The sequence below is a fragment of the Acomys minous genome, assembly GCF_964271855.1.
Source record: "Acomys minous genome assembly, chromosome: 14".
NCBI classification, from domain to species: Eukaryota; Metazoa; Chordata; class Mammalia; order Rodentia; family Muridae; genus Acomys; species Acomys minous.
In genome coordinates this window covers 69,802,571-69,826,394 of record NC_140496.1, presented here as the reverse complement: position 1 = coordinate 69,826,394, position 23,824 = coordinate 69,802,571, and the positions used below count along the sequence as shown (strand labels likewise).

Sequence of the window (23,824 nt, the reverse complement as noted above, 5' to 3'; positions counted from 1 at the left end):
CGCCCCGCCCCGCCGGCCCATGTTTTCTTTTTTTTTTTTTTTTTTTTTTTTTTGGTTTTTTGAGACAGGGTTTCTCTGTGTAGCCTTGGCTGTCCTGGACTCGCTTTGTAGACCAGGCTGGCCTCGAACTCACAGCGATCCGCCTGCCTCTGCCTCCCGAGTGCTGGGATTAAAGGCGTGCGCCACCACGCCCGGCTCGTGTTTTCTTACAATAACGTGTTGAATATAAACCCGGGCTCTAGCTTTTCTCCCCGGCAGCAGCACCGGGATAAGAGGAGCGCCGCACTCCAGGAAGCCACACTCTCGCGGGGAGACTAACTCTCGCGGTATTTCTCTGGGTCCAGAATCCTTAGCGCGAAGCGGAAAATTACTTGAGCGCAGCCTCTGTGGCGGCGGGAGTCCGGTCGGAAGCTCCCGCTGAGTGTCGGTGTCTGGTTGCTTCCTCGTGGAAGATGGCGGTGCCGGAGCCACCGCTGCCGCTGTCGCGAGGAGGCCCAGGGTCCGCTTCGCTCTCCCCGCCCCGGGGAGACCGTACTCTCCTCGTCAGGCACCTGCCGGCCGAGCTGACGACTGAGGAGAAGGAGGATTTGCTGAAGTATTTTGGGGCGCAGTCGGTGCGCGTCCTGTCAGATAAGGGGCGCCTGGTGAGCGTGCACGTCCCGCGGGGGGTTGGGCGGAGCGGACCGAAAGCTGAGCCTGCAGGGACCGGGCAGGCGGCGTGCGCGTGCGCAGCTCGTCAGCGGGGGCTGCGGACGAGGCGTTGTCCATAGAGCTGGGGAGAAGCCTAGTCGCCAAGTGATGCTGTCCGGAGTTGTGTACCATCAGCGCACCCACCCCTGAATCCCAAAAGTAGCCTAGACTTGGATATATTTTTCCTAGATTCTTAGAAACGTATGAAAAAGTTTTTTTTTTTTAAATCCTGCGTTGTAGAACAGGAACTGCCTTGTTCAAAAAAATTGAATGAACTAAGTTGAGGTAGTAGATTTTCGACAGTCATAAAAATTTCCCGTAGTAATCTTATGGGAACAGTATTTTGAGAGTGAAAGACCTTTTGGAATGCACAGGTTTTTGGTTTTTTTTTTTTTTTTCTTTACTCGAATGTTTGATTTTTTTTTTTTTTGGTCGCAAACATACTGTTATTAATAAGTTTATGCAAGATAGTCATCTGTGATGGAACCAGACATCAATGGATTTAAAGTTACAAGAGGCTCTATTAGTCAAAGTTGAGAGCTGCTGATAGATTGATTTTTGAGCGCATAGAGTGTTATATATAAACATTGGGTCAGATTGGACATGTTTAGATTTCTAATAACTCAAACTTAGCAATAATGTAATTTGTTTTATCTTTTAATGATGACTTTAAAAGTAGAATTTAAATTACATCATAGACTCTTTGAGACAAATTACAGAAATAAAGGAAAAAGAGAACATGAGACTTGAGTGATTTCACTGTTATCAAATTGAAATTTTATCTTGGACTGTATAGAATAGAATTGTAAGATCTTTGGGTATGATGTAAAAGAAGGTATTCATGATGCTTAAATGTTTTAAGATTTTTATATTTCAAGTTTTATTTTACTTTGTGTGTGTGTGTGTGTGTGTGTGTGTGTGTGTTTTGGGTGCAGCAGGAGTGTAGGTGCCCTTGGAGGCTAGAGTAGAGGTGGTTATGAAGCTGCCTGACGTGGATATTGGGATCCCAAATGAGGTCCTTTGGAAGAGCCCCACTAACTTTTACCACTGACCATCTCTCTAGATCCAGAGGGTAGAGATTGTAAAAGTTGTGGTCTGTTGAACTGTTTGCCCTTGTTCACAAAGGCTGAAGAGTGTTCAAGTCCTAGGAGTCTAACCCAAGAAGAGTTCAGAACCACTAGACTGAAGCTAGTAATCAGTTAAATAGTCTAAAATTTCCATCCTTTTCTATAATTTTACATATACTTTTATATTATTACACATATATACAGTAAACTACCTACAGCAAGAACAACTATGAAACAATCAGGAAAATTTAAATTCTGTTAAAATTTATGAGAAATTTAAATCATTTAGAAATAATATGTACCTTAATTTTATTTCAGAAACATACTGCATTTGCTACTTTCCCTAATGAAAAAACAGCAATAAAGGTATGTTTTTTCCTTACTACTAAATCTTTCAGGAATTTCTTATTCAATATTTGGACAAAGTGGGAGGTAATAGTAAACTATCCTTTTTTAAAGCAAAATTATTTGTTTTCCAAGAGTTTTCATGGAAGGTTACAATTGGCTCAAAAGATGTCAGAGCTTGTCTGGTACTTAGATACTAAGACAGAAAAATCATAGATTATTAAACCAGGTAGGGATAGTATAATGTCATGTGTAATTTTAAAAGAAATTCTAAAGGATATTAGATAAATATCTGTAATTTTTAAGATATAAATTTAAAAAAACATTAAAAGGCATAAACTCAAATAATCATTTGTAAAAACTATCACTTTTGAACTAGGCCTCAAATGATTCCTTGAAATTGGACAAGAAAATTAAGAAGAAATTGTTCTTTCACCTTTAGGAAACAATAAAATCAGGCTTGGTATATTACAGGTCGGGCAGGAGCTAAAGGCAGTGGTAGAAGCAGGACTCAGAAAGTGAGTCTACATTTAAGTAGAAAAGAGGTATTGCGTTTTGTTTAGTAAGTGTCCTAAAAGAACTTGATACTTGGTGGGACATGCCTTTAATCCTAGCACTTGTGAGGCAGAGGCAAGCAGAACCTTGAGTGAGTCCAGGATAGTCAAGGCTACACAGAGAAGCCCTGTCTAAAAAAAAAAAAAAAAGAACTTGATACTTTAGAGGAGGATAAAATATGTTTACACTCATGAACGATATCTAATAAGGTTTATATTGTGGATTGGATATTGAGAAAAATGAAAGATAGGAACACTACATGCGAGGCAGAGGCAAGAATATGAATCTGAAGAGGGCAATAAGAAAACAAGGGTACATGTATGCTTTGCAGAGAAAAAGTTATGGGTTTTGTGTTACAGAAGTAATTCAGTGGAGTGTTGCATAGAATGCACAGGATTCTAAGTTCAATCCCAGTACTGCAGAAATAAAGTTTGTAGGTCTTACTGATTGAGATTTGAGAACCAAAAAAGTAGTTCATGATCTTAAATACTTTTTTTTTTTCCTTCGAGACCGAGTTTCTCTGTGCAGCCTTTCGTGTCCTAGACTCACTTTGTAGACTAGGCTGGCCTCGAACTCAGACTGCACAAATGCAGAAGTCAGAGTTGATGTCTCCTTCCACAGTCTATGTCTCAGGGATCCAACTCATAATACCATTCTTGGCAGCAAGCACCCTTACCAGCTGAGCTGCCCTGTTCGCCCTGCTTCATGATCTTTGAACTGATTAGCTTACATGACAAAGGGATATGATGGTCTTTGCTCAGTCATGTGATGAATTGCTGTGCGATCTGTTAACATTGAAGAGTCAGTAGAGTACGTCTATGGAACTAGTGAACATTTAAAATATTTTATAGAGCTGAGCAAGGTAAAGGAAATTTTTCCAGCTATGTAAATGCCTATGATGGTCTAAACGAAGATTAGCCAAGAGAAAAAACTAGAGAAGTGTTTTGTATAAAAGAAAGAAAGAATAGCTTCAAAGCTGAAAAACGTGTTATCTTAATTCCAAAAAAAAAAAAAAAAAAATCTGAGAGACTCTGTGATGAAACATACTGAGAAGTGAGCATAGCCTTGCTAATCAGCAGTTATCAGGGCTTCTTTTTGAAACAAGGTTTCATGGTGTGGTCCTGACTGGCCTGGAGGTAACTGTGTAGACCAGGCTGGTGTCAAACACAGACAGATCCACCTTGCCACTGCCTGTACCTCTGAATCTGAAATGATAAAAAAACCTGAATTTTCTGAAACCTCTGATATGTTGTTACAAGTGGAAATTTTTGTGTTATATTTTAGCTAATAAGTCACAGTCAAACTGCACCCATTGAAAATATGTATAAATTATCTTTAGTCTAAGTATATCATGTATAACAGAAATGAGTGTTGTGTTTAGGCTTAAATACTATGCTCAGTTGTACTTGATTATGACTGCAAATACATAAAACATGAAAAGACTCAAAAATCTGAATTCCAATCCCAGCCATTTCAGATAAGAGATATTAAACTTGTTTGCACTCATATTTCAGACTATAATTATCTAATTTTATGTGGTGATTGTTATTAGGCAGTATAGTTCATGTACTGCAATGAAGCTGTAAAATACAATGTAGAGAACACTTTCCTCCATATGTTTTAGCCTGTGGCTTGAATGTCAGATATTTACATTAAGATTGATAACGAGCAAAATTATGGTTATAAAATAGCAACAGAATATTTTATAGTTGGGGTTTACCACAACATGAAGAACTGTCTGTATTAAAGGGGTGCAGCATTAGGAAGCTTAAGGTTCACCTTTATAGAGAGTAGCTAAAGAAAAGACTTCAGGGGATAGTCGATAGAATTTAGCAAATTAGTCTAATAGCTGGATTTAGATAAATATATGGACAGTTAAATTGTGTAACAGATACAAACTGGAACATGCAGATGTTGGTGATAGGGAATATAGTTCACATCTGCCGTTTAGTCTTCTCAGTTTTCTCAAAGTAGAAAATGAGGTGTTTTCTAAGAGAATGGGAGAAGAAACAGTGTGAGACTACATGTCAAGGAAAACAGAAAAAATTTCTCTTAGAGATTAGTGTAATTTAGACCAAGATTGTGATACATAGTTGCTATGAGTCAGTACACATCACTTTGAGATTTTTATGGTTGGAATTTAGTGTATGACCAGGATTATTATGTTTGTTTTGTAGCTGTATTCAGCTTGGGTAGAAGCAAAGTTGCCAGAGGATTGGAGTCAGTTACATTTTACTTTACTAGCATAGGAGTACTTTGATAATAATGATAAAATAGCTGGAGATAAATAATAACTAAGGAAATATTTGTACTATTAGTAGTAAAAGAGTATAAATTATGTGCTTTTAGGATGTCTAACAAGTTTTTTAATTGTTGTACCTAAAGGCATTGACAAGACTCCACCAGCTGAAACTACTAGGTCATACTTTAGTTGTTGAATTTGCAAAAGAGCAAGATCGGGTTCATTCACCATGTCCCACCTCAAATACAGAGAAAAAGAAAAGGTATGTGGACATTCAGCTTTTCCTACCATTTTGAAGTAAGAATGTGTGTATGTTAGTGTTTTAGTCACTTTTATAATTATATTGTGTTGTTGGCAAAGAAAATATGTTGAAAGCAGTGTTTTTGATCTTGTGATGAGGACTGAGCCTTGAAAGTTTAACAAATTAAGTAAAAAGGAAATGAGATGCATGGCATTTTACATTTAGTGGAAAATGGGCAACTACAGGCTGATTATCCATTACCCAAAATGTTTGAGATAAATGGTATTTTATTTATAATATTTGCAGTACATGATTAATTATCTTTGAAGTGTATCCCAAGCCTAGACATAAAATTCATTTGCTTCATATCTGCCTTGTACACATTTCATAAAGGTAATTTATGTAATATTTTCAGTGTAACTGTTTTGTGATCTGTTACTTGTGGTTACCAGTATAACTTTCTAATTTGTATTATAATGTTGCCTCAAGTTTTCAGACTTCATAGCATTTCAGATTTCAACCTGCAGTAATAAAACTCTTTGTTGGAATAATAACAAGTAGAAAATTATAGCTTTTGTTGTTGATGGCTTCCCATTTAGAATCTCTTTCTGTCTGTGTAATGTTTGGCTGTGTGTCTCCACATCTGCTCCCATATTCTATGGAAGAAGCTTCTCTGAAGATGGCTGGATAAGGCACTGACTTATGATATAGCAGAATATCTTCAGGAGTCATTTTGTTTTTTATTTTTGGTTTATCCTAGGCCTCTGGGAAATCTAATTCTTGGGTTATTGGTTACCCAAGTCATGTCAGGCATGTGTTCTGTCTTGTGGAGTTGACCTTAAGTCAAATCACACATTGGGTGACTGTTCCCATAGGTTCTGTACCATCATTGCCCTAGCGTATTTTGCAGGCAGGACAGAAGGTAGGTAAGGTTTGTGGCTGGGTTTGTGTCCACATTTCTCTTGGTAGCCTGCAGAGTACCTTCCCATACCAAAGACACTAGAATGTAGGAGTGAAAGCTCCATGTAGGCACCCGTTTGACTTTTCCTTGTTCAGTGAATTGTGTCCTTAGCAATGGGGGCCCAGCTGTTGCTTTGTGGAGAGCACTCCTTTGTTATAGGAACAGCCTGGGTTATTTGGGAATTTCCATGGTACTCTCATGGCCAACAACTCAATTAAATATAATCCAGTCCTGCCACTGGAAGCCTTAACTGGTCATAAGAGATGGCCAGGTGAGACCCCATGTCCTTCATTACTAGTGTATTTTATTAGGATCACTCTCTTAAGTTCACTTTTCTTGGCTGTGAAAAGACACCATGACCAAGGCTGTTATTACAGAGGCAAACATTTCATTGGGGCTGGCTTACAGATTTACAGGTTTAGTCCATTTTCATCATGGTGGCATGCTGGAGGAGTTGAGTTTTCTATCTTGATCTAAGGCAGCCAGGAGACAGGATTTGTTTTACACTGGGCCTAGTTTGAGCATTCAAGCCTTAAATGCCCTGCCTCCACAGTGACACAGTGACACAGTTCCTCCAACAAGGCCACACCTGCTGATAGTGCCACTTGCTATGGCCAAACATGTATACACATGAATCTATGGGGGCTATACCTATATAAACTACCGCAATCACTGTCGTACATTTCAGGAAGTTTCCATTTCATTAGGTTTCCACATCATCTCTCAAGTGCCTCCCCAATTCAGTTGTCTCTCTCCCAACTCCCATTCCATCTCCCTCACAACCTAATTCCTCATCTCTAGTCCCCTCCTCTGCCTAATCCCAGCAAATCCCTCCCTTCAGAACTCAGGAAATTCCAGGGAAGAGAAAGCAGAAAGATTGTTAGAGCGAAGTGGGAGATAGAGGACACCGGGAGAACAACGTCCTCTACATCAACTAAAACCGGGTACATATGAGCTCACATGAGACCGAAACAGCAAACACAAGGCCTATACACATCTGTACCAGGTCCTGTGTGTATGTATTGTAGCTGTTAGCTCAGTTTTTGTTTGTTTGTTTGTTTGTTTGTTTGTTTTGTTTTGTTTTGTTTTAATGGGACCCCTGATTGTTAGAGTGAGTCTGACTCTTGTGCCTGTTTTTAGGACTCTAACTGCTGAAGTTGCTTTGTACAACTTAGATATGAAAAGTTTTGCTTCATCTTATATTTTATTTTGCCATGTTTGGTTGTTATCTCTCAGAAGCCTATTTAATGAGAGCCAGAAAGGGAGAGGATCCTTAGGGCAGGGAACTGGGAGGAGCAGAGGAAGGGAAAACTATAATCATGATATTGTTTGAGAAAACAATCTATTATCAATAAAAGAAAAAAGTTAAATACAGTATTATTGATCCAATCTATGAGTTCTTTAGCCTTTGCAAGCTTTTTTGTTACCCTAGATGATGTCAAAGTGTAATACTCAGACTACTTTCAATCATCCAGAACTTGGCTGAATTATAAGATCCTAGACTTTTTAACTAGAATCAGATGTTTAAGAGATGAAGGTGAAAGAAGTAAGGCCCTACGAATCTGTAATTTTGTGAGTAGATGCATATTTTAAAAAATCAAATCCCCCAAAACCCTTATAACATCTAGTTTAGTTTTCTTATGATCATTTGGAATTACCATACCATGTTCATAAACTGGATGTGAAACCTCTTAAGTATAGGCATTATGTAGAGTTTACTTGTATTCTTCCTTCACAGTGGTGCTTCTTTGAGAAGTCCTTTAAAATTTTTTGTGTTTTTCTGATGAAATTGTTCTCATATTGCCATGTTTCAAAATATTTTTCTTTTCTATACCAAATTTTTTATTTTTTCCAAAGGTATCTGTGATTCTCTGTTTTAGGTTGGATGATGCTGTGGAAGATGATAAAGAGAAGAAAGAGCCTGATGTTCTAACAATAGAAAATGGAATTGCACCAAATCACGGGTTTGCATTTTTATTATTACTATTTATTATTATTATTATTATTTATTGCTCTATATGTGTATACATGTAGTATACTATATGTTGTAAATAAGATACTTTTTAAAGTCAGCTATTTAATATGTCATATATAATTTAATGTGTTGAAAACATTTTGAGGTCTGAGGTTTTTTTCCTATGAATTTAATAAAGCATCTGTCAAAATGTTCAAGGCTATAAGTGAACTTTGGTAAGAAAGCTTCCATTTTCTATAAGGTATAGGAATATTAAGGAATAAGATAAGTATATGTCTTTGCAATGTTGTATGTTAGTAGATTATCTAAAATGAGTTGATAAGGGATTATTAAAATGTAATAAGCTTATACTTTAATTATTTTGTTTTTGTAGGCTAACTTTTCCTCTAAATTCATGCCTCAAATATATGTACCCACCACCTTCAAGCACAATCCTTGCAAATATAGTAAATGCTCTGGCAAGTGTGCCCAAATTCTATGTACAGGTATGTAGAATCAACTTGATTTTTGCTTATAGTATGAGGTTTATAATTTGGTTCCATAGATACTGTTCTGTTGTTCAAGCATACTTATAACATATGAAACGTAACTAATTCCACACAGACAATATTGTAGGTGATGTTTTAAATTAAATGAACTGTTACATACTACTCTCCAGTAAAGGCTTTATAAATACAGTGTAAATGGATACTAATAGAGGGCTACATTGAGAAATGTAATTTGTTATAATTTATTGAGTATCACATTGACTTTGAGAAATCTGTAAAGAAAAGGTAAGGTATGTTAGCAGATGTTTGAAAAACTTGACAATAATGTTACTTCTAAGAAGTATAAAACATAAATGGAGGGTTTTTTTCTTTATTCTTTGTTTCATAGACTCACAGTAAACAGGGACAATTTCATGACATTTTCAGTAGATTTTACTGATTATAAGTAAAGTATAAGTAGATTATAAGACCATCATATTCTTAGTAATAGGAATTAAAATCAATATTTATACGACAAACATTGTAGAAGGATTGAGGTCTTAAGATATACTGGTGCCTTATTCTTTCTTGCTTTAACAACTATGAAGGCCTTAGAGGGACCAAGTTAATCAAGAGTGTTTTTATACGGTGGGAGTGTAGTACAGGCCTTTAATTGCAGCACTCAGAATGCAGAGGCAGGAGGATCTCTGTAAGTCAAGGTCAGCCTGATCTACTTAGTCAGATTATTTATCCAAAATATTGTTAGTATATAAATTATGTGAGGTTAATCATGACACTAATTCGATGTGACCTTGAAATATTTTGCCACTTGAAGGTGCTTCATCTTATGAATAAAATGAATTTGCCCACACCATTTGGACCGATTACTGCACGACCTCCTATGGTAAGAAGTTCTTAGAATTTTCAGGAACCACAGTTTTCTTTCCTGAGTGGTAAATTTTACAAGTTTTGTAACAACCTTCTATATACTAGTAGTAAAGCTGAGAACCAAAAGTAGAAAGAAGTGAGACTGTGAAAGAAAATCTTTCATGAATAAAGCCAAATTTTCTTCCAGTCCTTTGGTGCTAGATATATCATCTATAATACAGATAATTGTATTTTACTGATTTATCTAGACATTCCATTGCTGTAATTTTTAAGTCATTCTGAAGACCCAAGTTGTCTTCTCTGTGTGCTCATCCATGCTGATTAGGACCTTGTGCAGATCAGAAACAAAGGGGAGATTATGTGTAGACTTCCTATGCTCTTATTCAATTTACATATTGAAATACACGGTATATTTTCATGTTTTATCTAGTTGGATGACCTGGAAAAATAGAAAACAAAACTGTTATCATCTGGTAGTCGGCCATTGGAGATATTCCCTGAAAGTACACTGAGTTTGTAACAGAGAAATCAGAATCAAGTGTTTATATGGAATAAGATTCTGTTGATGAGAGTCAAGAACTTACAGAGTATAGTTTGTCTATTTGTAAATATCATCGGTTTCCATGGTGTTTGTTTCGTTCTTTTAAATAGTATGAGGACTATATGCCATTGCATGCACCCCTTCCACCTGAGGAGCCTCCCTTACCTGATGAGGATGAGGATCTATCTAGTGTAGAATCAGAGTATGAAAGCAGTGATGAGGAGGACCGACAGAGGTTTGTGAAATGACATACTCATTTTTTTTCTAAGAATAATAATGTGCGAAAGACTTGCTTTTCCTCTACTTTTCATATAATCATTCAAAATTAGAGTGCTTAAAATGTATTTCAAACCTTTCCATGACCTTAAGCAGGTGGATATTAGGGTCTTTGGAAAAGTTTTTAGGGATTGCCTAATTTTTTAGATTGATGAATTTAGCATTACAGAGTACCCTTGAGCCTCATTGTTTATTGTTCCGTATTTGTTATTGTGTGTTAAAAAAATTTTAGAGCTCCAAAATTACCTTTTTCTTTAAAAAGAAAGTTACTCTTTTTCTAACTTGTATTTTTTTAAACAAGGACTTGTATTTATAAGGTGTTTTGTAGATATGAGTATAAACAGTGTGCTGAAGATTTTCAGATATAAAGTAGCAGCATTAAACTGTATTCTCTGCAGAATGATTTCTGGAGGAATTTTCTAAGATTCTTTGCATAATCATTCAAGTTAATTAACTGCTGGTAAAACCCCTTCATTTGTTTATTTTGAGCGTCTACATTTATTTAAAGATTCTGCAAAAGAATTTTAAGCTCTTATCAGTTGTCTGGTATATAGTCTAAACCTATTTTAGTTATAAGAATTGACCAAACATTTTTCTTCTAAGTCCAAAGAATAAATGCTTTTTACTCAGTGTGTTGTGTGGTGTTGGCCACATGTTATAACTGTGACTATGTTCTACTCTCATGGCAGGAAATCTGCCATATTTATACTTAATGAATTCTGTGTTCCAACATAACTTTATGTATACAAGAGCAAATAGCTAGCTTGATGGTAAATGGTATGACTATTAATTACTATGCACAAATGTCAGTATAAAAGGATGTATTAGTAAGAGTCAGAACCCAAACAGAGACTCTAGAAAGCACATTTAATCAGCAATAATTTTACTAATCCGTTTCTATCTAAATAGTGATTCAATACCTAGTATCTCTCTCCATGGGAAAATCAATTTTCAGGTGGGATTCAAACTACCAAGTAAGAACAGAAAGAATCTATTTGGAATAAAGACATTATACCTTATTATAAACTAAAAGCTAGTATAAAATGTTGCATTTTGTTAATTATTCTTTTAGAAAGTTTTATTAATTTTTAGTAAACTTATATCCCTATTTAGAAATTTAGTAAAAAGTCCCCCCCCCCCCCCTTGCACAGATGTAGCCATTGGGTAGCTCTGTCATCAGTCATGTGGGCACCCTAGCGGGGGAAGTGGAGAAGGGTGGGGCTGGCTCTGCCGTGGACTCCAGTGCCTGCTTCTTTGTCACTTTTCCTTGGTGGGGCTGCCTTGCTGAGCCTCGGGGAAGCAGATCCCTCAGTCCTCATGCAACTTGATATGCTGGGAGGACGTGGAAAGCGGAGAGAAATGTAGCATGAAATTCTGCTCTTGAGTCTTAGAACAAATACAATTTCTAGAGCATATATTTATAACATTCTTGGAATGAAATGAAATCTTTTAGGAATATATTTAACTGTCATATATTTATTATTTTATGTGCCTGGTTTGTTTTAGAAAGTTGGTATAGTTTGGGTAAATAATTTTAATACAGGTATATAGTTTGAATATTCAAATATTTATATTGTTAGTAGCATTTTTGTTGGTGTTTTGGTTTGTGGTCTTCTAGAGATGGTCCCACTGTGTAACCCTAGCTGCCTGCACTTTTCTATTTATACCAGGCCAGGTTTGTCTTCCCTGCTCGTTTACTGCTGGGTTACAAGTGTGTGCTACTGTGCTCAGCTTGTAATATAAATTTTTGAGACTTGATTGTTGGGAAGCATCATACTATGTAGCATATACTTATCCTTTTACCTGTTTATTAGGAAGAAAAGCCTAAAGTTTTCAGTTGTGTCCTCTGCTCTGAATGTTTTGTTGTGTTTGTATATTTATTTTACCTGAGAGAGTTGTACCTAGTTGTTCTTAATTGCTCCTTAAAAGATACCCAAACACCTAAACAAGATTGATTCTAAACGTTAACTGTCCAGAGTCATAATGGAGGAAAGTTGTATATGAGATACCAGTTGTCAGCTCCCACTTGTTACTTGTAAGCAACTTTAGTATTTGAAAACTTTTTTCCTCAAGTAATCACTGTTTATATAATGATTTATTAGCAATAAATATATACAGAACACTTTTCAAAGAAATACTTTGTTCTGTTTAATAATTAAAATAAAAAACCAAAGATACAATAAATTTATATATTTCGTATGTAATTTTATTGGCTATCTAATATTTATGATGAAAGGTTTTTTAAATTGATAAATTATAGTTGGGTGATTTTTTTAAAAATAAAATTTAAATAGCAAGGTCAATTTAGGCTGTGAATTTTGGTGAAACTGATTATGCCTATTATTGGCTTTAAAGTTATCCTAATTAATTTTAATTACATTTTATATTAGAGATACAGACCATATTCTAGAGTATCAACTCTTGTTTGCTTTTCCTTTTCCTAACATAGAATGAATAAACTAATGGAACTAGCAAATCTTCAGCCCAAAAGACCCAAAACAATAAAGCCACGCCAAGTGAGAAAAAAGCGAAAAATAAAGGATATGTTGAATATACCTTCATCAGCTTCACATAGGTAATTATATTTGTATTTAGGAAATAAGGATTGTCTCTATGTGCTTTATTTGCGAAACTCAGATTATTCTTCAGTGTGGCTGTTTGTCAGTTACTTTGTTGACCACTGGGTTTCTGTTAGCACGGTTATCTTTGATTACTAGCATTTAATAACACTCAGTATAACAATATCTTTTCTCAGAATAGGCATATTTTCTACTTCTTACTAGTGATTGTAATTTTAACTCTTTTAACTTTTCTGCAAAAATACATTTTAATAGAAAACATCTGATGTATATATTTTGATACCTTAACCCCTTCCTGTCTGGACGTAGTAGTCCCATGCTTTTAAGCCCTTAGCAGTGCTGAGCAGCAAAAACAATGAAACTAGTACATTCTAGTAGCTGTACTAAACAGTAAAAAATGAGCAGGTTAAGCAAATAATGATAATTATTTAAGCCATTACACTCAAAATATTTTATTTATGAGCAGTTAGACAATTTACATTTTTCTTGATGAGAGTTTATCAATTACGTGTAGCTACTGACTGCTAAGTTGCATACTACAACACTGATTACACAGTATATAATACATACTGTATTAAAACACTTCCAGATGATGTGGTATATACCTGGAATCATAGCACTTGGGAGAAGGATGCAGAATGATTCGACGTTTAAAATCAGTTTCTGTTACATATAACAAGTTTAGCCTGTGTTCAATGGTCTGGCAAAGTGGTTTCCTAAGAATGGTTTCTGTGAGCAGTGGTAATACTTAGAATTTGATCCTAAATTTCCACATGGTGGAAGGAAAGACCTGTCTATCCAGTTTCTCTTCTGAGCTTAACGACCCCACATACATACAAAAATAAATGTCAAACAATTAAAACATACTCTTTTATACTCACTGACAAAGCACACACTTCCTTGGTCCTGGAAAGTCTGCTGTCTAAAAATCAATACATAACTCTTAACATTTTCATTTACCAAATTACTTTATTTAAACTTTGGGTGTCCTTTACCCTCAATTTCTTCATCTAAAAATTAGGTCTTTAATAGTATTATTATCAAACTGTTGAGATTTATTATTTGTTAAATCTAGTCAGTATGTGTAGTGCCTAAAACTTATCAGCATCAGCTTTTTAACTTTAAAGAAATAATGTTCTTGTAATTTTATTTTAATTTATAAACTTATGTTGTGATTTTTATAAATACCAGTTTGCATCCTGTACTGTTACCTTCGGATGTATTTGACCAACCACAATCTGTAGGTAATAAAAAAATTGAATTCAATATATCTACCAACATGCCAGCAGCATATAAGAAAGATTGGGAGAAGGAACAAAATAATGAGGAAAAGAATTCTGGTAAGAACATTTTGATTATTTTAGATTCTAACTTTTTATGTTCAAATAAATTCTATATTAGTGTTTGTCATCTTTACTTTAAAGATGCAGTTACAGACTGAGGCTGTAGCTCATTTGGTGTAGAACATACATGGAGCTCTCATGTCTAATTCTTCATAAACTAAGCATGGTAATACAGGCTTGAAATTCCACTGCTTGGGAAGTAGAGGTAGGAGACTTGGAAGTTCAGGGATATCCTTGGCTCCAGGTTACCTGGGGTAAATGAGACTATAACTAAAGTGTTAAAAGAAAGCTCTTCCTGTCTTCAAAAATTAAGTAAACTATATGGTTAGGTGACTCTCCATATCTTGGACTAATTCAGTTTCAACTCATCTAAATAAAACTTAGATTAAGGGGAAAGATGTCACTGTTGGTTTTTATTTTCTGGTATTTTGGTATTTTGAGATAGGATCCTCTATCCCAAAACATGCTTAGACCCATGCAGTCTTCTTTTCCCCAGTGCTAAAGTGAAAGCTGTGCACCAGCATTCCTGGCTCCTCTTGGTTTTGTTGTTGTTGTTGTTAGTGATAACATCTACATGAAATTTAGGAGATTTGCTGATTTAAATGCATATAATAGAAATTTTTATATTAACTTTTCATTGCCTGACTTTTAATGTATTCTATGAATTTTATTAACAGAATTGTATAATTTTTGAGGAAGCAAGCCTTGCTACTATGCCGGAATTGTCAAATTTTTACACACACATACACACACAGGTATTATGTAAAAGTCAGAGGCTTAAAACATTACAATGCTTATTTAAACTATTAATGATATTCTTTGTTTAAAAAGTTTGCTAAATCTTAATTCCTTTTAATTTCCTCATTGCCCCCTAACTAGTACTACAAAGCAAGCATTTGACCCTTTGCTACAATAAGAAAATTGAATAGTGAAAACCAAAGTTACACCTTGACCCACAAAACTCTGAAACACTATTCTTTGGACATTTATAAGAAAAATTGGCCTGTTTCTGTCCTGAGACACTGAGAAACACTACAGATTACCAAATGATACTTTTGTAAATATAAAATGGGGAAAGAAATTTAAATGTATTGAAGCAAGAGTTGTTTTTATTTCATTTTTCTTTTTGTTTTCTCTTTTAATAACTGATAATTAATGTTGAATTCTTAGATTCCCCAGACACTGGATTTGATGATTCAAATACAGGATTTGGAAAAATCTTTCCCAAACCTAACTTGAACACCACAGAAGAGATTAAAGAAGACTCTGATGAAATGCCCTCACAGTGTATTTCTAGAAGGGAGTTGGAAAAGGGTCGAATTTCTAGAGAAGGTAATGTAATGAAATAAACCAGGACACAATGCCTCATATTTTATATTCTGTTTCTACTTTTCATAGCTTATTGAAATAGGACATTTCTACCAGTCATTTACATTACATTAAGATAGGCATTTTAATCTCTCTCCAGTTAGTTTGTTGACATTTTCATACCTAATACTGATGAAGTTCCTTATCATACAGTCTTTACAGTCAGTATTTGAGTAACCAGTAAGTCCCACAGGTCTGGAATTACATATTCTGAGTATAAAAGAGTTGATGAATCATTATAATACAGTCTAAAATAGATATAAGGTGATTATTAAAGTTTGGTGATTGGAATTCTGAATTTAAGATTTTACATTCCAACGGTATTCTTTACTTAAGTATATTTTAATCATTTTCTATATACAAAGTTCCAGGACCAAAACAACTTACAAAAGAAACATTTAATTAAGCTAATGTTTTCAGAGCATTAGAGTCTATGATGACTGAGTAAAGGTATCATGTCAGGAATAACTTAGAGCTCACATCTTGATCCATAAGCTGTAGGAAGGGAGAGTGCACTAGGAATGGTGCAAGTCTCTCAAAACCTCAAAGCCTGTTCCCAGTGAATATGAGGAACTATAAAGAAATTTAGAGACTTTTGTCTGAAATTACTGGCTATTGATTTTGAATGCACCATTACTACATTTCATACAGAAATGGATAATGATTTGGGAAATGTATTTTAAGCAGAATAGTTATGTAAATAATTGTCACATATTTGGCTTTTTAATAAAGTGGCTCTTAAAGAACTTTTAAAATGTTTTTGGGTATTTTAGTTCTATGTAATTGAGACTATTGTTTGCTTTTAACATTTTCTTAAAGCTTATTTTTGCTTTTTTAGCAGTTACTATTGAATGTTTAATTTTAATTGAAAGATTACTAAAAATATTTTAATTTTATATCTTTGTTTTGTTCTTTAAAAGAAATGGAAACCCTTTCAGTTTTCAGAAGTTATGAGCCTGGTGAACCAAACTGCAGAATTTATGTAAAGAATTTAGCTAGACATGTTCAGGAAAAGGTAAGGTGAAATTTGCAATTTAATTTTGTTATTTCACCTTTCCCCTCTGGTTTTCTAATTTGTCTTCTTTTTCTCTTTTTTAAATTTCACATTCTAGGACCTCAAATTTATCTTTGGAAGATACGTTGATTTTTCTTCAGAAACACAGCGGATCATGTAAGTGGCAGTTATAACGTCAAATTGTGTTTTATCTGTTACAAATTCACCATGTTTAGTTATGCTTGACTTTTCTCTTTAGTGCTAAAACCAACACAATCATCTATTCTCTTACATAAATATCGTTATAGAAGTCTAGAACAGAAATAAATTTCTATGTAAATGAGCAAATAAAAATTTTAATATCTTAAATCATCATATTTATTACAGTTGTTAAGTTTTCCTTGTATGGAAGCTGATATAAACTGCATATAAAAAAACACTTGTGGTTATATTCTATTAAATACTTATTTATAAATGCAGGTCTTCATATAAGTTCTGTCGCAAACGTCTTGACACTAAAACAAAAGTTGTTACTCAACTCTTTTTACATTACCTGAGAATTACCTGGAGAACTTGGTTAGATGGTTTTCTTGGCCCATTTCCAAAGATAGGTTTTCTAGTTGTGTCAGACTTCATGGATTTGCATTTCTAGAGCTGACTTTAGCTTTTTAATTTTATCTTAATTTTAAGTAAAACCAATTCTTTTGAAATCATACCTACCCTATGTGTCTTTTTGCCTATATTTTGTGTTCATATGTACAAGTACATACAAGGTGTGTATTGTAATGTATTGTAAAGATTACATTTTCAGTACTACCTTGCATACCATTACAATTTGAAGAGAAAGAAAAATTTCATTCAGATAAAAGCTGTATATCCCCAAATGAATGGTTCCTTTGAAACTAGTAACGGTCTTAAAACTTTTCCACTTGATTTGTGGGGACTGTGTGTGTAAACACATACATACACATAGGAGGTGGTTAGCCTGTTTGTGTTTGTACCTGTCCATGTTCTTTATACACCCTTCTTTTTTTATATATTTTTGAGACAAGGGTTTTCCTTGGCCTACAGCTCAACAAGTTTTCTGGTTTGGCAGTAAGTCAGGGGCCATATATTTCTGCATCTCTAGTTTTGCAATTGTAAGCGTACATCACCATGCCTAGCCTTTTGTTTTATTTGTTTGTTTGTTTGTTTTTTTAAATACTAGTTCGATCTCAATTCCTTTTGAGATCAAAGCCAACACTTTTCTTGTTCATCTTTTACTTAGCCCCATCAATTGATACTGTTTGTTATATATTTTTTGGTTTATAAGCTTTTAAAAAGTTTTCTTTCAAAAATGTTGATATATGAATATACTGTAGAATAATGGCATACTGGGAGGAATATACTAGGACTACCGTAGGACTTCAGCTCTGTGCGGAACAGCCATTTTCTCTCCAGGGACCATTAATAAAAGGATAACTTCGAGTATGATAAGCCTTCTACACACCCCGTACGTTCTTCTAACAATGTAAATTAATTACTTGGTTCCTCTTAGCGTTTATTTGAAATCATTTGCATGTGTAGCATCGAACTCAATGCCACATATGCTAAGAGAAAAAAGATTAATTAAAAACATTTGCTGGGCATTAGTGGTGGATGTCTTTAATTCCAGCACTGGGGAGACAGAAGTAGGCAAATCTCTTGAGTTTGAGTTCAGCCTGCTCCAAAGTGAATTCTAGGACAGCCAGGGATACACAGAGAAACTCTGTCCTGAAAACCAAAACAAAAGAAACAAACAAAATAATAATTTTAGTTTGCTTTCCTGATAGTATAACTCTACTCAAACCCTGGATCATAGTACAACAACATAGTAAGATTTTGCTTTTATTCTTCTTAGTGGTATAATTTTAAAATTATGAGGATAACATAATTGTTACTTGTATTCAAAACAGAATTTCAAAATATCCAAATTAAGTTTACTAATAGTTCTGTTGTTACTTTGATATAGGAAAATTTTGGATTGTTAAGAACGTCGATACTTGGTTTTAAAATTGATGTGCATTAAATCAGAATTACTAGGCTTTTTTGTTTGTTTGTAGGTTTGATATTCGCTTGATGAGAGAAGGACGCATGAAAGGACAAGCTTTCGTTGGACTTCCAAATGAAAAAGCAGCGGCTAAAGCCTTAAAAGAAGCTAATGGCTATGTTCTTTTTGGAAAACCTATGGTGGTTGTATCCTTTAAACCATCCGTCCTAAAACCATATGCATTTTAGCAGTAGAATATAAGTAATTAAGTCAACTTATCATTTATAATAATGTCAACAGTTATTGTTCAAGCTTGAGTTGTTACTTAACAGTTAAACATGCCTTAGCTCAATCAGAAGAAAACTTACTTAACCATTATTGGAAAATAATATCACTTTAACAGTGTAAAATTTGGCTAAATTTGTTCATTTATTCATTTCTAAATTATTTCCTCTGTTAAGCTCAAGGCATAATATCTAGAAATATACTGGGAGTTACTGGAAGGGCTTCTTCTATAGTTTTATTACAATTCACATTTCTATTTTCGTATTTCAGTGACCAAAATATATCAGTTCATAACTGTCTTGTAGTATTGAATTCAAGTTTTAAATTAGAAATCAGTGAAAATACAGACAAGAAAAGGCACAGTTAGGAAGAAAGGCAGAGATATTTTTATTTTCCTTCAATTTATGAAAATCATCCAAGAGATAGAATACTATTTTTCATTCTATATTAGATATTAATACTATATAGTAGATATTTCTGTGTATTAGATCTTGATGGTTTGAAAAAAAATCACTTTTAACTTTACTATGGAGGCCTTAATTTTAAGATATTAGCAGTTTGCTCGATCTGCTAGACCAAAACAAGATTCCAAAGAAGGAAAACGAAAGTGATAAAAATGAATATGGGTAAGTGTGGATAAAGCATTAAAAGATAAGACAATTCTTGGAGTAAATGTAAGGAAGCATAAAAGTATTATAGTTTACTGATTCAGAAATTTTATGAGGTTTGAAGAAAGTTTCTATGTATACAGTTCATTCCCATTTAATTAAAAATTGTAACAATGGAATAAGTTTGTATCTAACAATTTTTAAAAATTTTATAGAAGAGCATGTATTGGCTATTTTGTTTATGTTTCCTGTATGATGGTTTTAATTTCTAATCCATATTGTAATCACTCTGAGAGCTTAATTAAAAATAGGTTGGCTCTTCCCTCCAAGAGTGGGTGACCAGTAGTCACATTTATTCTGTCACTAAAGGATTTCTCAGCATATAGTAATTATAAGTATTGCAAAGAACAATAAATATCTGGCAAGCCAATGCTTGTTGGCTGTCCTTTGGCACTGGACAAATTGCATAATCATTGAGTTCATAGGTAACAGTGTGGATTTTGGGATGAACAAAAAATAGTTACTTAAAATTCTACAATGCTATATATTTTAAGTTGTTAACATTCTTTACAAAATTATGATTTTGAGGCAAAATTTGTTTGGAACAGTTACATTTCACTACTTAAATGAAAGAATAAATGATTTCAAGTGGTGGAATTACTGATTTTAAATTCTTAAGTTATGTTACATAGAGAAATCAGTGGAAGAGTCCTTTTCAGATGTTTCTTTTTGGTAGGCTTCCAATTAGAGGTATTTTATGTTTAATTATCCTACACTTAGAACCTGGAAGAACATGAAAATAATTAGTCACATTTTCTGTTTAGCTTAAAAAACTATCAAAATAGAAATAATTTGGTTATGGTTTAATCTCTGAGCTCATGGGAATATTTAAGTTTGCTTTCAAGACAGATGTCTCAGAAATACTGTACAGAAAAAATGAATTTCAGTCTGTATTTTAGTAAGTTGTTTATAAATATTGCTAAGGATTAGAAAACAATAAACTACATTCTGCTGTTCTTCTTTAGAAGCATTCCTGCGTAAAAACTGCTGTAATACTGTCATACAAGTGTATCCTTTCTTGTATCCTTTTTGGGGCAGTGGTTTTGTTTTGTTTTCTAGAAATGCTTTCTACCATTCATCTAGATTAAGCAATACTTTTTATACTGCATTCAAATGAAACATTTCTTTAATTAATTTTGTATCCTGGACAACCATTTTACATGTATTTTAGAAGCACTGCTTAGTTTTCTGTTATATAATCAAGGAAATTTTTTTTCAGGGAAAGTTAGTGAATCAGGTCACTTGTATACATTTGCTTTACCACAGAATATGGTAATATTAGTTGTATATATGAATTTCCTCAATCTAATTCAGGAACATGCATTCTGTTTTATGATTTATCACATATAGGTGGTGTTGTAGTTTCATTTTTGTTTCTGTGACAAATCCCTCACAAAAAGCAACTTAAGGAAGGACTTATTTGTCATACAATTCCAGGTTACATACTTATGGAGGAGTCAAGGCATGAATTTAATCTGTAATATCCAGTAAAGAGCAGAAAGAGTATACACTCCATAGTTTGTTATCTTACATGGTTCATGACCCTCTCACCTAAGGAATGATGTTATCCACAATTGGCTGCATCTTACATCAGCGAACAATCAAGACTATGTTATGCCCTTAGACCAACATGGTCTAGATAATGTTTTATTAAGACTGTTTGCCCAGGCAATCCAGTATTCTGTCATAGTGACAGTTAAAGCTGCCCATCACAGTTGTTTATATAATATGTTCTAATATTTGACTGAGATAGGATCTGTTTTCTTTTAGTATTAAATATCTTGAAAACTAAGGAGATTTCAATAAAAATCTGAAGATGAAATAACAGATTTTGCATCAAAAGTCTAACTGAAATGTCCTTGACATATGGGAAGATTTCCCTTACTATATTTCTTAAAAAAAAAAAATTCCAGAAAACACACACACACACACACACACACACACACACACGATAAGATATGTTAGGCTTCATGTAGCTTAGTAAATTATCTTGTAGAAATAAGAGCAATGCTCCCAGGCTATATGATGACTAGAATTATCAGTCCTGAATTCTGCACATATAGGACCTGAGAATTTCAAAATATGAATAATGAATACATGTTGATGCTCATTTTTCTATCTTAGAATTTGATTCTAGTGTATTATTAATATAGAGAGAACCACCAAGGAATATAGTCTATGTAAAAATATATCTAGAGTCTAGACTCTATCTTCTAAGAGTAGAAGCTTACCAAAATTGAGATTGTGGTCCCTTGGTATTTACAGTTGAAATATTTGAAGTGTAAGTAGCAGTTATTTACATACATTTTGTTGTGCTGACATGATTCACTAATTTTCTATATATAAATATTTGGACTTCTTAAAGTTAATTAACTGAATTATTATGATTATATTTTAATGGGATTTTGTGATGTTTTAGGTTCCTTCTGAATTCTGTATCTTTCAAGTACTATGCAACTTTGAGAGAAGAAATTAACCATCTGGACTATGGAACTGTGCGTAACAACCTTGAAAGCATTAAAAATTATGTATCTTCAAATTAGTGTTTGGAAATAGGTTATAATAGCTTATTGCATATATAATAAATTATTTTCTTTTCAACAGTGTCCATAATTTCTTATTACTTGGTTTATATATCTAAGAAAGTATAACTTAACAATATAAGCTTTCATTAATAATTTTGTATTACCAGATATACATTTTTTTCTGATTCTTACTCTTTTATTTTTTTTTATTCTTACCTATATGCAGTTCACATTTACACCTATGCTTAACAAGTATTATTCTGGTAATTATTTTAAGAATAGTTTCAATTTTTATTACAATTTCTTATGGTGGTACATTTGTCTATTATAAAGTATTGTATTTGTGACAATTTCTAATTTAATGTGAATTTATACCTCTAAAGTTAATTTGTATAGAAACATTGTGTCTCACAGTAAATTATCCCCTGAGTAAAATTTATTTTTGGTAGAAGAAAGACAGATTTTTTAAAATGTCTTTATTTGTTGTCAGTGGTGAGTATAAAGCAGCCTTTACTTTAGAGCTGCTCCCCAAAGGCTGGTGCCTTCAATAAAATGCCCTTGAGAATTATAACATTCTTCCTTGTATTTATGGTATTTCAAAACTAGACGGATAAAATAATTCAATATAGGAATTAGAAGTAGAAGTGAACCCTGGAACATGCTGATACTTAGCTGGTCAATTATGTAAAGAACCATTAAAATGGAACAAGAAGAAAAATCTTCTTTTGGTAGGCAGTAGACTAAATAAGAAAGGACCATCAAATATAGTAGTTCCTTAGTAAGTCATTAAAGAAGAGTTAAGATTAAGGTATAGCTAGCTGTACATGTGACCTGGATCAGAATGAACTGGTTAGCTAGATGAAAGAAGTTAGAGTTGGTATTCAGTAAAGTTGTAGGGAAAATTTAATCAAAATTAAAAACAATTCTCATGTAAATAAGTATACTCTTTGTATGTTCAGTTATCTAAAATTTTAATCGTTTTGTTTTGAAGTTATATGTGAGCTCACTGTACCGTATTATTATCCCATCCACTCAGAAGACAGCTCTTAAAAGTGGCATATGGAAGTGGGATTTGTTTGTTTCTTTATTTATACACTTTATGTCCCAGTCATACCCCCTCTGTCCTCTCCTACCAGTCCCACCCTCCCCCATCCCTCCTCCCCTATTCCTCAAAAAAAAGGGGAGGCCCCTACCTACCTACCCTAGCTCATCAAGTCTTATGAGCACTGAGTTTGTCCTCTTCCTCTGTGGCCTGGCAAAGCAGTCCCATCATAGGGAAGGCATCAAAAGCTATCAACAGAACCCTCCATGTCAGGAATTTACTAGAGGACCCACATGAAACTTGAGCTGCCCACTGGGTACTAGGTTTAGTCCATGCATGGACCTTGATTGGTGGTTCAGTCTCAGCAAGCCCCTTTGGGCTCTGGTTAGTTGGCTCTGTTGGTCTTGTGGAGCTCCTGTCACCTCGCAAGTCCTCTTATCCTTCCCCAAACTTTTCCACAAGATCCCTATGCTTTGCCCAATGTTTGGCTGAGTCAGGAGTTAGCTCTCTGCCATGTGCTGGGTCTTGGGTTGTGACTTAAGTCTCCAGCTTGTCACAGAGATGTCACTGCCCACAGTCCCTTTTTCTCTACAGGCCTTCTGTCCTCCGGGCCCCTGCTTTCCCCAGGTCTGATCTCCACCCTAATATTTCTCTGCATTCCTTCTTTTATCTTGTTCCTGTTCTTTAACCACTATCACTGTCTGTTCTATTTCCTCCTCTGAATGAGGTTTGAACATCTCTTGAGTATTGTTTTTTGTTTTTAA

The 23,824-nt window shown here is 34.3% G+C and overlaps 2 protein-coding genes across 5 annotated transcripts in view; both read left to right on the top strand.

The window, feature by feature from the left end:
- Positions 1–359: 359 nt before the first annotated feature.
- On the top strand, positions 360–22,094 carry RNPC3 (RNA binding region (RNP1, RRM) containing 3). Of its 4 annotated transcripts, none has more exons than XR_014774312.1 (15): positions 360–644; positions 2,076–2,123; positions 5,043–5,161; positions 7,982–8,065; positions 8,450–8,561; positions 9,379–9,447; positions 10,083–10,207; positions 12,698–12,823; positions 14,019–14,167; positions 15,341–15,502; positions 16,459–16,553; positions 16,651–16,709; positions 18,614–18,746; positions 19,373–19,451; positions 21,913–22,094. XR_014774312.1 is itself a non-coding variant. In XM_084756221.1 (15 exons), exons 1-14 carry the CDS (start codon positions 453–455, stop codon positions 19,434–19,436), a joined length of 1,530 nt encoding a protein of 509 aa, XP_084612347.1. In that variant the 5' UTR covers positions 360–452; the 3' UTR covers positions 19,437–19,451; positions 21,913–22,094. The 4 variants fall into 4 exon arrangements, 2 of the variants coding, with proteins under 2 accessions (XP_084612347.1, XP_084612346.1); XR_014774313.1 differs by having other exon boundaries at positions 20,459–22,094; XM_084756221.1 differs by having other exon boundaries at positions 19,380–19,451.
- The window catches only part of LOC311582914 (alpha-amylase 1), a 37,416-nt gene continuing 35,445 nt past the window's right edge, over positions 21,854–23,824 (top strand). Inside the window, exon 1 of the mRNA XM_084756216.1 lies at positions 21,854–21,988. Coding sequence (XP_084612342.1) covers positions 21,981–21,988 — 8 coding nt within the window. The 5' untranslated portion in view covers positions 21,854–21,980. The remainder of the gene's footprint in view (positions 21,989–23,824) is intronic.

Coding starts and splice junctions, on each gene's coding strand:
- RNPC3 (XM_084756221.1), top strand. CDS start 453: ATGGCGGTGCCGGAGCCACCGCTGCCGCTGTCGCGAGGAGGCCCAGGG. Junction 8,066..8,449: donor GGAATTGCACCAAATCACGG/GTTTGCATTTTT, acceptor TTGTTTTTGTAG/GCTAACTTTTCCTCTAAATT. Junction 10,208..12,697: donor GATGAGGAGGACCGACAGAG/GTTTGTGAAATG, acceptor TTCCTAACATAG/AATGAATAAACTAATGGAAC.